Here is a 15,117-nt window from a genome sequence, read left to right as displayed (position 1 = left end):
AAATCAGGAATGTCCACATTGTCAGAGGAGTTTTATATATGAAGGGTTTCTTATGAACCATCTTGATAAGTGTGCACAATGTCCCCCTGACAAAAGACCAGCTCATGTCTGTGGAAACTGTGATGGATTTTTCCCTAATATTGAGGCTTATAATGAACATGCGTTGATCTGCCTCACACCATCAAAAGAAAGAAGTAATTTTGAGGCTCCTAGTACCTCACTTGGCAAAAGAAAGACTCAGTTGTTTGAATTGGAAAATGAAACAAATGAACCAGGAGAAATCACAACAGTGATTCTTGAAGATGAAGATGAGAGGGATGACGTTGACCTAGATGCTGGCAAAGAAATCATGGATGACGTTGAGTTGGATGCTGGCAAAGAAATCAGGGATGACCTTGAATTGGATGCTGGCAAAGAAATCAGTGATGAAGATTTTCCTGACATTGATGCACCCAGAGCATCCTCAGTCAAGCAGAGACCCCCTTCAGGTGACCACAAGATGTGCAGGTATTGCCCAGATGTTTTTCTTAAGAAGGCGAACGCAATCACCCACATTTTATACAGCCACTCAGACATAGCGAAACGCATGATAGTGGCACCCCTGAAGTGTGACATGTGTGGGATTGTCTTCAAGAACCCTACGTGTCTTTGTAAACACCTCATGAAGCATTACACCAGGCTGAACCAATGGGATGCCTTTGTACCCAGAGACATACTGAAAACTGTTAAGGTCAGAGGTTACTGCTGGATCTGCAACACCCACCAGGATGGCCTAAAGGGCTCTCATGTCATGCAGCGAGACAGAGTTATTGATGAGACTGTTGACATCGAGGAGCTCATCAACACAGATATAGAACCGCTGGAGTGTGATGAATGCAAGGAGCTCTTCCCCACAAGAAAGCTCTTCTGGCATCACGTAAAGAAGCACTTGGCAAAACTACCTTTAGAGGTGGTACATTATGGCGACTTCCAAGGTGATGGCAAGTCTTTTCAATGCCGCAAATGTAGTTTCAAGTGTTCAGACAGGGAGGGACTCTACGAGCACATTGCAGACCACTTCTTGGTGAGATACGAAGATGTGAACCAAGAAAGCAAGGAGGCTGAGGAAAAACTAGAGGACGGCAAAACAGGCAGTGCAGAAGCCAGGGTGAAGGGTGATGCAGAGGCCAGTGGGGAGAAAGGTGTGGAAGACAGAGAAAAGGGTGATATTATGGAAGTTGACGCAAAGGGTGACATGGGAACCAGTGTGAAGGGTGATGGAGAGGGTAGTGGAGAGAGAGAAACGGAAGACAGAGAAAAAAGCGATATGGAAACCAGTAAAAAGGGTGACAGGGAAGCTACTGGAAAAGACGATTCAGAAGACGGCAAAAATAATGATTCGAAAGAGAGTGAAAACAATGACGTGAAGGACGGTGAAAATGACGGCATGGAAGACAGTGAAGGGGATAATGTGGAGGACAGTGAAATTGATGATGTGGAAGTCATATCTCATCAGGAAGGTGACAGTAACTCGATGGATATAACTGAATATGATAATTGATGACAAGCACGAGTGGGGGAGATCTTGAGTGAGCGTGAAGAATGGCAGTTAGTTTGATGGGCAATCCGGAAGGTGGCGCTCGGTGGCTTGACAAATAGACTCAATAAATAACCAAATACCCACCAGTTAAAACAGTGAAAGGAGCCAAAGTGATATACAGAAGGGAAAAAACATTGAGTGGGTGATACGATATGTGACACCGCCTTGATACATGCTTGACACAACAGTAAAGAGTGTGAACGAAGGAAGAGGGAGAGAAGTCATGAGTTATAGAAGGGAAAATATGTTGAAGGATGATGCAAAAGGTGACTCGGTAATGAAAACAGATGAAAGTAAAGAGTGAAAGAACAAGCGAGAGAGGAAAGCCTTGAGTTATAAAAGAAAACATACTTGAATGGGTAAATTTTCCTGTCTTGATGATTATATGGAAGTTAGAAGTATTAAACAGTCATCCCTCAAATAGTACGGTTTCCAATAGTTTGGTTTGTTTTATGTGGATTTTCTTAGAAGATTTTTTAGGATTTTTAAATTTCCCGACGAGGAGGAACTTTAAAAATCCTAAAAGATCTTCGATGACAATCCGTATAAAACAGAAACTGAACTATTGGAAACTGTACTATTTGAGGGACGACTGCATTGAGATTTGTTTCCTTGCTGTACTACCATGTCAGAATTATCGGCGAGCTGTTTTCGCTGCTGGTAATAGTGTTGTCCTCTCAGCTGTCCAGATTACCCTAGCCTCGTACCTCCCACTCATGTGCATACCAATGTTTCATCCAGCCCTTGAGAATCTCCGAACCTATTTAAAGTCTTCAAAAACTCATCTACTGGTTCTAAGTAACGTTGCCAGACTTATCATATTGTAATTCATCATATTTTCCGGTTTCCGACTCACGATTATTGCAAACAAACACCGATTATTAATGACTTCAATGGTAACTATAAATAAATCTAGTCATTGGTATGTCGGAGGCAGCTTTGGGGTCGGAAATCGGCGAATACATGAGACTGGGTACGACAATCTGGCAACGTGTGGTTCTAAGAATGTTCAGTGAAGTTTTGGACCCATCTCATTTTTCTGTGTAGTCTTGTTCATTCCTCGAAGGGGTGACCAGAGCAGAAGAGCCTCCAGCTTCTATCCCTACATTCCATACCTAGTACATCCTGCAGTCCTCTCATTCTTCTATCCTTTCTTCTACAATAGGCCCTTCATTTAGCGACGTTTATTTGTATGGATTTCCTGATAACGCACCCTTGAGCTGACGCCACACACACACACACACACACACACACACACACAAGAGGACATAGTAAAAAATTGAGGAAAGGAAGATGCTTGAGAGACTTAAGGAAATATAGCTTCCCGCAAAGAAATATAGAGGTTTGGAACGGACCAAGTGAGGATGTAGTATCGGCGAAGAGTGTGCAAAGTTTTAAGGAAGAGTTAGACAAATACAGATACGGAGACGGGACATCACAAGCGTAAACCCAGGCCCTTTAAAACTACAACTAGGTAAATACACACGCACACAGAATGGATTAAGGGAAAATGTTGTGATGGCAAAGCGTGTCAATCAGTTTAAGGAGAGACTGGACAATTATGGATATGGAGCCAGGACCATACAAGTGTTGCCAGGCCCTGTATACTACAACTAGGCAAATACTTAACAGTTCCACCCGTCCCAAAGTGATAAATCTCATTGAAGTACCACCTCCACTTTGCTTGAATGTCTTTGGTAGCCTACTTATGTCACGTCAAAGAGAGGGTTCACTGTACCACTCATCAGAGGCACACTTTGGACCATGCTAGATTGTTATGATACCCTCATCACCTCCCCAAAACAGAGCGCACTAAATACAACTTTGTACTACCTCTTTTTAAACTGTGATGATATTTGTGGCTGTATGACTGAAAAGGAATAAGAGGAAGAGAGGGAAAGAAAGGAAAAGTTGAGAAAAGGAGGGAAAGAGAATCAGAGAAGAGGAGGAGGAAGAGGAGGAAAGGGGAAGGAAGAGTTTGAGTGCCCTCCTTAAATGCATATATTGAAGATAAGTAATGTCTGTTTACACGTGGCCTCAGCTGCTTGAAACGTGCTGTCCCTGAAGAGGTTGAAAAAGGGTGTAACTCCAAATCTCGCATTGTGGAAGAGTTAGCATTACGATTGATGATTACTCGGATTATTGCCAAAAATATACAAAGGAAAAATTCTCCTAATAACTCAAATACCGTAACTCTTTCCTCGTAAATATTTTCCCAGTTGTATCTCAGGTTCTTGAATTTGTTTCCGGAAAATAGTGACTCTACGGGGAAGTTAAAGTTTGTGTTACAGTTGCTAAAAACGTGAAGAAAAGAAGGATCATTATAACTTAAATTCCGTAACTCATTCTCATAAATATTTTCCCAATCGCATCTTTGTTTCTGGGGGAAAGTTAAAGTTTGTTACAGTTGCCAAAAACATGAAGGAAAAAGCTCATTATAACTTAAATTCCGTAACTCATTCTCATAAATATTTTCCCAATCGCATCTTTGTTTCTGGGGGAAAGTTAAAGTTTGTGTTACAGTTGCCAAAAACATGAAGGAAAAAGCTCATTATAACTTAAATTCTGTAACTCATTCTTGTAAATATTTTCCCAATCACATCTTTGTTTCTGGGGGAAAGTTAAAGTTTGTTACAGTTGCCAAAAACATGAAGGAAAAAGCTCATTATAACTCAAATTCTGTAACTCATTCTCGTAAATATTTTCCCAATCGCATCTTTGTTTCTGGGGGAAAGTTAAAGTTTGTGTTACAGTTGCCAAAAACATGAAGGAAAAAGCTCATTATAACTCAAATTCCGTAACTCATTCTCGTAAATATTTTCCCAATTGCATCTTTGTTTCTGGAAAATAGTGACTGGCAGGAAAGTTAAAGTTAGTGTTGCAGTTACCAAAAATGCATGATGAAAAATGCTTGTAATAACTCGAATACCATAACTCATTCCTCATAACTATTTTCCCAATGGCATCTTAGGTTCTTGAGTGCTTCTGGAAAATAGCGACCTGGTGGGAAAGTTAAAGTTAGTGTTGCAGTTACCAAAAATACATGAAGGAAAATGCTTATAATGGCATCTTAGGTTCTTGAGTGCTCCTGGAAAATAGCGACCTGGTGGGAAAGTTGAAGATAGAGTTACAGTTGAGGATAGCTGAATAAGCACCAAAAACATGAAGAAAAAGGCTCAGTTCTTTCTTCACCCATCGTTCTTTGTCATCTTTTTCCCAAACTCTTCCGTTCCCTTCCCTTTCCTTCTCTCCACCCTTCCTCTCTCACCTTCACCCCTTCTCACCTGCCCTCACCAAACTGCCAGGTGCTCAGAGGAAACTAGCGTCTATAGATTCAAATGGCACAAATTTGGTCATCCGCCTCTTGTTTTTAGCCAGTTTGATCTTTATTTCATTGGTGAGATTATTTTATGTATTTTTTTCTCCATTTACATTATTATTCTTTCTTTCTATTTGTTGATTTACCTAAGTATTGGTTAACATCGCCGGGAAGGAGCTGGTGAGGCGCTCTGACCATAAAGTAAGGTGGATTGATACTTATGCTTGAGGCTGTACGTTCTTGCCGGTATGTTATTCTTATCGTCTGGAAAGGACACGCTGAGGTGCACACTGTGTCAGCAGCGTAGGAGTTTACATTGGACGGTTTGCATCCACCATTCCTGTGAAGTACTCATATTGGATATACTGCCATCAAAAGTTTAGCTTTTTTACCTTGATTTTTGTACTCATGGTTTCAAACAAATGTTATATGTGGATTATATTTTCCTGCCTCTGGAAATTTGATTGTTTTAGTCTTAAGAGTTTATGCTATTAGAATTTTTTGAAAAGTAGGATTCCAATGAACAGACTTGTATTGTGTAGTCAAGTAAAGCATCAGTCCTCTCTTATACATCTTAACAATTTTGCCAAGTAACTCTTCTCTGATCGGAGTACTTCAGTCGGTTCACCTGAGTCTGAAGTGTGCATCATCATGCAACAGCAACCTGCAGCCACACGGCGTGTTATTAAACAGCCTTGAGGCTGTCCACCACCGAGAAAATATATCAGGCTATTTATATATTTCTTTAACTCATAATAGACTATAATTGACGGTATTTGTTATTGCTGCCTGCACATTATTGACACTGACGACTGTTTACTGTGCGTCGGCTAGCACACAGTATCCACAAAATCGGGCGTGCCATGTGGCTGCAGGTTGCCGTTGCGCGACAATGCACACTTCAGACTCGAGTGAACCGACTATAATTGGAAGAGTGTATAGAAGTTGGTTAACATAGCGGAGTCCCTCTGTTGGTAATGAAAGCAGTGAGCCTGACCCTTCCCACGGAGGTGGCTGAGCCCGCCTTAACACCAGTATTTTGTCTGTCCGGCTTGGCGCGTGTTGCCTCACTACACGCCCGGAAGCTTTCCTCAGGAGTTACTTGGTTCACCCTCCATGCCTGTCACTTAACACTTTGATGACCCTGCTGTGTTTATTTATGTCAGGGTGGTGCTCTCTCTCTCCTTGGTTTCTCATAATTGTGGTTGTGGAGGTAGGCTTGGTTGCCCCATGCAGCAGTAGCAGCAGTGGGCAGCCACAAGCATTGTGAGGGGCAGCATCTCAGTGGACTGTGTTGGTCATGTGCTGCAATCATTGCTTGGGTTTGGTGAGGTTGGTAGTCCTGTGCCACAGCAGCAGTACAGTGGGCAGCCACAAGCATTGTGAGGGCAGTGTCTCAGTGGAGTGTGTGTTGGTCATTGCTTGTGTTCAGCTCAAAAGCTGAATGATGTATTTAATGCCAAGATGGTTAAGTTATTTCACAGTAATAGGAGATAAAAGTACATAATAATACTTTACCAGTGAACTTAAGATTGTATCTGTACAGTCTCTGAAGGTTGCCACCAAGTGGCATTGTCACATACATTAGGAAGTTATGTAAATGTCTTTCATTTTGACGAGTTTGTCATTATCTGATTATTTTTGAGTCTTGATTCAAAAGCTAACTCTGAATGTATTTAATAGTACAGTGTACATAAATGCAAACTATAGATTTGTACATTTGTGGGATGTATACGAAACTGTAGATGTTTATTAGGCTGGACTTATCACCCGATCATTTGTGCAAGATAATTTTATGCCACCCATAATGCCTGTGGGCTGGAGAGTGGCTTGGAGGACCCCTCCGGAGGGCCCGCTGGTGTGGCATAGAATTATCAGGCTGTGATTCACCCATTGCTTTGAATTCTGTGTTTTCTGTTGTCCTCAGGTGCCAGTCACGTTGCTGTGTCCAGACTTTTTTACGTTCATGTCACGCTCTAGAGTTTCATTCCTGTTACAAGCCATCAGTATGCTGGGGACATTCCTTCCCTGTAATGACTGTATTTTTTTAAGCTTAGCTTTTACAGTTTTGGGTCCTGTATCTGGCAGTCTGGCATGCCACGGACCTGAGGGTTGCCCAACGATAGGTTTTTCAGAAATGTGGGGCACTAGGCCTGATATGTACTGAACGCAATTTCTTTGGAAGAAAATTATGAATACAATGTCACAGACATGACCTCTCATTTTCCTCCTCTCCTTTTGAGCAAAGGGACGTCGGATGCCTTCCACAGCGCTCACTGCAGTGTTGGAGTTCAGTGCCGTGACACTGAGGGCTTTACCATTTTAATTTCAAGCTCATTGTGCCTTTTTTTTAAATCACAGCTATAAAGTGTTCTGTTCCACCTCTTCAAGTGCTTATGAAATTTGGGATGAAGTGAATACAAATGTGAAGTATTCAAGTGTGAATACAAATACCTTGAATTTCTAAGAATACAAACACAAAGATATCCTATGAACCTGAACCTGAATATGAATAGCTTAAGAAAGTATCCATGAAGACATGGACGAATACTTTTTGTTGGACACAACCTCAAGCTTTAACTTGGCCCAGCACTGTAGTGAAGCCATGCAGTGCTGAATGGCTGGAGGAGCAATGAACCTTGACTGCTGCCAGTATTCAGTGCTCCATCCCCTGGATAAGGCTGTACCATTATTTTTCCCTTCCCATCACATACACAAGTAAATATATTCAAGAACATTTGAAAAAAATCAAGTTAACATTTGGAGGACCATCAGGCCATTACTTGAAATTCTTTACACCAGTAGTTGAACAGATGTAGAAGTGGTGATTTTCTAAGGGTTGAGAATTTGTTCATTTTTGGCTAATACTTTCCCCCACTCATCCACACTCCTCTACTTGCTGAGCTTCAAAGTGTCATCAACAACAACATCTTGGATGATCCTCCTCCCCTCAGCAACAATGTGGACGAACGTTGTCCAAAATTTTTACTGCTGGAACTTCCCAACTATTTCATCGCCAGGCAGCCCTGCGCTTAGTTGTTACCCTAATTACTTATTGTGTGAAGGGGCAATCCATCAAATGATCCTGCATGCTGACTGCAGCAAACCAGAGACATCAACAAGTTTGCTGATGTCACAAAACCAGGACAACAAATGAGGCCACTCAAGAGTGTTGTGGAACACATGGAGGAACTAAACAGTTTATGGAAGTGGTCTAATAAATGGATGATGCCGGTCAACATTTACAAATGCAGCATCTTAACCCTTTCCAATCTGAAGGAATCTCTTCTTGCCAGATATTTTAGTAAAAAGACGTGGGCAGTTTTTGTTGAGAGCTTAGGAAGCTTGCTGGAAGTAAATCATCATACACATGGCAACAGTAGCCTCAGTCCAACAATTGCCATTTACAAATTTGAACCGTTAGAGTTGGAAGCTGATATTTTTTTTCCTGGAAACCTACTGCATCCTTCCTGCGGTAAGTTTTAACTAATAAATATCAAATTATGTAAAACAATGTATTTCATGTGTCATGTTGATGCTCAGTTTTACAAAATATACAACTATTGCAATAATAAACGGGTAACTGGCCGGGTATGTCAGTTCCCATCAAGACAGGAACACAGACTTCTTTGCCACAGTTTTATCAGTACTGGTAGTCCTCAAATTATGATTGGGTGTGGGACCAGCTTGGTTGTAAGTCAGAAGGCAGGGAACACTGTGTGAACAAACTGCTGCTCTACCCATGGGGGGACATTTTAAATGTCAACATTACCTAACTTAGTACGTATTCCTACTATTATTATTGGTGAGAGCGGTCGTAAGTTGCTTATGTTGTAACTTGAGGACAAGCGAGGCAAAAACTGGCTCATGAACAGGTGGTAGAGTTGATGAGTGTATTAAACTAAGCAAATTTTGATGCAAGCACAACTGAAAGGTTCAAATGGAGGTTAGACAGACTTGTGTATGGGAAGGGGCTGTGGTGAAGACTCTCAGGAAGTACTGTGTGCAGGCCTTCTTGCCTCTGTTAGTCTCCTTATATCCTGGTTTCCTTACATAATGTTGAAAGAATACTTCTAAGGTTCATAATGTACAGTTTTGAATATTTTAATAAAAAAATATTATTTTATTTAGATTATTTTGTATTCAAGCCATTTTTCGTTGTGTAAAACCCAAATGCCATGCTGTTTAGAGTCTAGAGAACACTCTGTATTTGTTTTGTCAACCTGTGATCTGTGCGCTGGGAAGTGGCCGCCAAGTGCCCAGCTGCTGCCTGCCTGGACGAGGATGGCTGTGTGGTGTTCACTGTGAGGGGCGGGGAGTCCAGGTGACTTGTTTGGCCACAGCTTGAATCATGCATTTTAGGGAGAATGTGAAGCAAAAATTGCAAATTACTTGTTATTTTACACACTTTTCTTACATTACATGAACACAAGCTCTTGACTTACCTTATATTCCTGTGGAAGAGAGTAATGTTTAAATTGTGCAAAATTCACTCGGCGGCCTCTTCAAGAACGCAACCCTCTAGTGAGCCGAGAGCTGCTTGTATTTTAACGTTAGCATTTTGTGGACTTGTGTTTTGCAAGGTAAAGCAGAGGTGATAACAGTTGCTGACGTTTGTTGTGCCTGCAGGCCTGGACACCCACAGCGTGGCCTTCCCTGGACCCCAGGCCACTGCTCCCTCACTCTTGCCCCTCACACCAGGAGTGGCATCAGAAATGTCAAGAAGAGCCCAGGTATGTGGTGAGTGTGGTAAGGAGTTCCTCAACCCACTTAAGTATGACAAGCATGTGGCAAATCACAAACCTTGGATTGTGTGTGACAAGTGTCCCTTCAGAACTAAATTAAGGGAGAAATTACAATGGCATGAGCTAATCCACAAAAGAAATCCAGGCTTCAAATGTTTTACTTGCAAAAATTCTTTCGGTAGAATAGAAAGCCTGCTGATTCACCTAAAGAAGATACATGGCATTTATCAGTGCAAGTATTGTGGAACTGTCTGGAGTGAAAATGAAAGCCTGAGGAGTCACATGCACGAGGTTATCAAAAAAGGTGGAATCTTGCCAAGCTGCTGGGACCACAGAGAGACAATCCCTGATGTCCCTCAAACCACAGAGACAGATGAGAGGCAGCCCGCCAGTACACTTCATCAGACAGCTGGCAGAGGCACACAGGATTTAGATGTGAAAGAGGACCACCATTTAGATGTGAAAGAGGACCACCATTTAGAAGTGTCAGACAAAGAGATGACAAATTATTCATTGTCAGACATGTGTGAGGTCTTGGTGAAAGAGGAAACAGAGTCCTTTGAAAACAGTGAGCCATCTCCAGCTGCGCCTGCCCTCCCTGATGCACTGGGGACAGGGGAGTCAGCACAGCAGTGTGTCCAGGTGGCCAACACCCTCAGTGCACCACTAACAACACTGTCATCCTCTTCAGCTCTTCCTCCTGGCAATGCCTTCTTAACATATAACCCTGTGTCCCAGTCTCTTCAGTTGATAAGCCCACGCTTCATCCTGCAGCCACCGAAGGTCAGAAATGAAAAAGAAAAATATCTGGCCACACCTGCCGTGCCCCCGCCGTATGTTCCAAGTGTGCAAGTGTTGGCCCCTTCACCTGCCATAACATTCAGTCCTGTTGTGTCGTCAGTACCTGACCTCACTCCAGCGCCTAACAATGCCCAAGTACCTGACGTCACCCCAGCCACTTCCTTTGAAAGTGACAGCCAGACAGGGACAGCAGGCATCACTCACAAGGTTCCTGTATTATTCCGTTGTAAGCTTTGTCCCCATATCTTTCGCAGTCTCGATGATTTTCAAAAACATTGTCATGAAATGCATTCTGACAAATACATTTCCAAGTTGCCCCAACCCAGGGTGACCCAGAAACCCAAAGTGAAGAAGGCAAGGGAGTCAGAGGCACCCAAGGCACCCAAGGCAACCAAGGCAGCCAAGGCAACCAAGGCAGCCAAGGCAACCAAGGCAGCCAAGGCAACCAAGGCAACCAAGGCAGCCAAGGCACCTAAGGTAAAGGGCAGGCTGCATTGTAATGTCTGCAAGGCACCCTTCAAATCCCGCAGTGCTCTAAAAAGCCATAAGCAATTGCAGCATAAGAAGGCATATGAGTGCCACTTATGTGGCACTGTCACGCGGAGAAGCTTCAGATTGATACGGCACCAAAAGGCCGCTCATAAGGACAAGTTCCATTGCAAGTTTGCCTGTGGGAATCTTTTTGACACTAATGAGGAGGTGGTCCGTCACTATGAAAGCGTCCACAAGAGCAAGCAGACAAGTTATGAATGTCCATATTGTCAAAAGGTTTTCACATATAAAGGCTTTCTTATGAACCATCTTGATAGGTGTGCACAATGCCCCCTTGACAAAAGACCAGCTCATGTATGTGGAAACTGTGAAGGAGTTTTCCCTAATGCTGAGGCTTATGATGAACATGCAAAGAGCTGCCTCCCAAGCATAAAGCAGCACTATAAGAAAAATCCCTATACCTCCCCATGGGTTAAGAAAAGAAAGACTCATAGTTCTGCACATAAAAAAGGAATAACTGATCGAGAAGAAACAGAGGAACCTGAAATTTCAGACCAAGGAGAAAACACTGACAGCACTGGGAGTGATATCATTGGCATGGATGACTTTGAACCAAGCAGTGATGAAGATGTTCCTGGCACCGACACACCCAAATTCTTTACAGGGAATCAGAGACCCCCTTCAGATGGCCACAAGGTGTGCAGGTATTGCCCAGATGTGTTTCTGAAGAAGGAGAGCGCATTCAATCACATTTTACACTGCCACTTGGACTTAGTAAACCCCATGATAGTGGCGCCCCTGAAGTGTGATATATGTGGTCATATCTACAAGAATCCTACATGTTTTTGTAAGCACCTCATGAAGCATTACACCAAGCTGAACAAATGGGATGCCTTTGTGCCCAGAGACATACTGAAAACTGTTAAGGTTCAAGGTTACTGCTGGATCTGCAACACCCACCAGGATGGCCTAAATGGTTCTCATGACGTCCAGAGAGACAATGGTATAGATGAAGCTCTTGCAATCGAAGAGCTCATCAAAAAAGAAGTGGAACCTCTAAAATGTAATGAATGCAAAAAGTTCTTCTCAACAAGAAAGCTGTTCTGGCATCATATTAAGGAGCACTTGGCAAGATTACCCGAAGGAAAAGTTTACAGCACTGGTTACCGACGTGATGGCAAGTCTTTTCAGTGCCGCAAGTGTAGGTTCAAGTGCTCGGACAGGGAGGGACTCTACCAGCACATTTCAGACCACTTCATGGTGAAATACATACATGTGCCTCAGGTTAGCAGGAAGGCTGATGAAGAGCCAGAAAACAGCAGAACAGGCAGTGCAGCAGTGAATGGGAAGGCTGGTGCAGAGAATAGTGGAGAGAAAGATATGGAAGACAGAGAGAAAGGGGATGTGAAAGGCAGTGGAAGAGACGTGGAAGACGGCAAAAATGTTGGCGAGAAAGAGAGTATAAATAACAATGTGGAAGATGCTGAAAAGGATGAAGAGGAAGACAATGAGAATGATGATATAGAAGACAGAGAAAAAGATGACGTGGAAGGCAGTGGAAGAGACGTGGAAGACAGCAAAAATGATGGCATGAAAGAGAGTAAAAATAACAATGTGGAAGATGCTGAAAATGATGAAATGGAAGACAGTGAATGTGAGGATGAAGCAGACATGGAAGATTATGATTTCGAAGACAGTGAATTGAATTATATGGAAGATTGTGAGTATTTTGATTTTGAAGGCAATGAATACTATGATTATGAATGCAGTGAAGATGATGGTATGGAAGACAGTGAAAATGATGATGAAGCCGACAGTGAAAAAGATGATTCTGAAGACTGAAAATTATGGGAGTGAAAATAATGGTGTAGAAGATTGTGAAAGGGATAATATGGGTGACCGTAAATATTATAATGTCAACAATAGTGAAAATGGCAGTGCAGAAGATCGAAAAAGATATGACACGGAAGACAGTGAAGAAGATTAGATGGAGGGAGGCTGTGAAAACATATAACTGTGCTCATGATAAAGGAAAAAAATAGTTGGTTTAATCGGTTAATGGAAAAGAATGGGAATTGGTTTAACCCGGTAGCTGCTGGGATCACGTTTCTAAACGAGAAAAATGGGAAAAAAATCATCACTCACGCAAACCATTTCAAAATATATATCAACGCATTTGTGATCGGTTTATGCATCATCTATTTTGGGGGGATTTATATAATGGCAAAATTTTGGCCCGTTGCTGCAACATGGTAAAGCCACAAATTTGACCCGTCGCTGCTTCCAGGTTAATGAGAGAGCTGGCTTTCCACCTGGCTTGTTGTGGGTTCAGTTCCTGGCACCAGAGAGCTTATTTTTCCCTTCCCGCACCTGGTCAACTTCTCGTGTTTTTTTTTTTTTTTTTTTTTTTTACGTCTATGCCTGTAACACCGGTAGGCTTGCTTGAGGGGCCTGGATGGTGTTCGGCCCCAGCTCGTCATGGCACAGGCAATTGTTTATAGTGGCGCCATCTTCTCTGAGATCATGTATAATAAAGAAGGTTCCAGTTCTTCCACCACACAGGCAGGCAGCATTGTATGTGTGGGTTAGGTTCCTGAAAACTTTGGTTGGGATTTTAAGAACATTAGAGATTTTCCACAATGAGTCAAAATAATTTAGTTTGTGTTTCAAGTCCAAGGTGGAGAAGCAAGCATGTGCATCCTGTTTAGTGGGGCAGGTTGAATATTCCAGATGTATTTCCGAAGACTTGTGCCAAATATTGTATGTGGATTATTGACTTTGGTGCAGGAAAATGGTGTGGATATAGGTCAGGGAGTATGCATGTCATGATGATGATGATGCCTACAATGAGGCTTACCTCAACTCAAAACTTCAGGAAAAAACATGTTCACTTTTTTCTATTATCTATCATAAAAAGATACACTGTGAAGTAAGAATTGTTTATAATGCATAATTTGATTACTCAGAAGTGGTTTGTGATCTAGGTAACTTCTCTCAGTATTAACGAGCAGACTTGTAAATACAGAATTATCAGTATGTACCTGATCAGGGTATTTATAGGTATTTACAAGCATAATATCACACCACTTCCTGTAAAGGTTCTGTCACTGTAGAACTTTGCATCACATTTTTGAGTTATATTTTCTTGCCTTCAGAAAACTGGAAGGCATATTTTGAGTATTGGAACTGGTGAACAGACGTACTGTGTTTTCAAATAAAGTATGAGTTCTGTTTTTAACATTACCTCAATTTGCCATTGATTTTTATTTTCTAAAATGTGGAGCACTAGGCCTGGAGTGTACTGAAAGAAATTTATTTGAAAGAAAATTACAAATACAATGTCACAGACAACCTGTCATTTTTCTCCTCCCCTTTTGAACAAATGGATGTTGGACGCCTCTGACAGTGTGTATTGCAGCGCCTGAGGTCAGTGCCGTGACTTCGAGTGCTTTATTATTTGAATTTCAAGGTTATTGTGCTTTTTCTATTTATTTATTTATGGCGGCCACCTTTGCACAGGTGGGGAAAAGCCGCGAATGTGCGAATCCATGAATAGTGAACCCGTAAGTGAGGGGGACGGGTGCGGTGCTGCCGCTGTGAGCAGAAGATAGGAAAGCAGATGAAAGAGAACATCAGTCAGAGTTTATACACGTTCTGCCGCCTTGAGGGCGTTCATGTTCTAGGACGGAGGTGATGCAGACAGAGTAAAGCTGCTCCAGAGTTAACTAGTAATTTATATTAATTCTTGCATAAAAGACACCACAAGGGAAATGGAGTAGAGCAGAACCATATTAATATAAATTTATGAGGCTCTGGAGTGTAGTCGTGTGCAGCAGAAGGGCGAGGGGGAGGTGAGGATGCTGGTTTATGCAGACAAAGCACTGTGTGGAAAATGAGGCGCCCCATGCAAGGCGGGAAAGCTGGTTTTGGGTGAAAAGTTTTGGGTTGCCTCTGGTGCACACAAACCTTCCTCTTGCCGTACTCCAGTGAGGGTCCAGGAGAGTTCGTCTCTCCTTTGCTGCAGGATGGTCAGCAACCTTCCACGTGTTTTTGTTTACTTGACATTTCCATCATTTCTTTTTTTTTTTTGGTTTGACTGACTGGCATCACCGCCGAACGGAGTGTTTCCTTTAATTTGTGTTATGTGGAGGGTAACCGTGCCATATGGATATTGTGTCCTA

The 15,117-nt window shown here is 42.3% G+C and overlaps 1 protein-coding gene across 6 annotated transcripts in view; it reads left to right on the top strand.

The window, feature by feature from the left end:
* Positions 1 to 15,117, top strand: part of LOC127002995 (daf-12-interacting protein 1-like) — a 46,665-nt gene that overhangs the window by 19,852 nt on the left and 11,696 nt on the right. The window contains exon 4 of one of the 6 annotated variants that reach the window (XM_050869344.1): positions 9,528 to 14,310. The exons of 4 other annotated variants lie outside the window; for them this stretch is intronic. In XM_050869344.1, coding sequence (XP_050725301.1) covers positions 9,528 to 12,778 — 3,251 coding nt within the window. In that variant the 3' untranslated portion in view covers positions 12,779 to 14,310. Of the gene's footprint in view, positions 1 to 9,527; positions 14,311 to 15,117 lie in introns of those variants that run through there. One more of the 6 variants, XM_050869345.1, reaches the window with a different exon arrangement.

This window comes from Eriocheir sinensis, chromosome 24 (assembly GCF_024679095.1).
Source record: "Eriocheir sinensis breed Jianghai 21 chromosome 24, ASM2467909v1, whole genome shotgun sequence".
Classification (NCBI taxonomy): Eukaryota; Metazoa; Arthropoda; class Malacostraca; order Decapoda; family Varunidae; genus Eriocheir; species Eriocheir sinensis.
The sequence above is the reverse complement of the archived record's forward strand: the minus strand, read 5'-3'. Positions and strand labels throughout refer to the sequence as shown.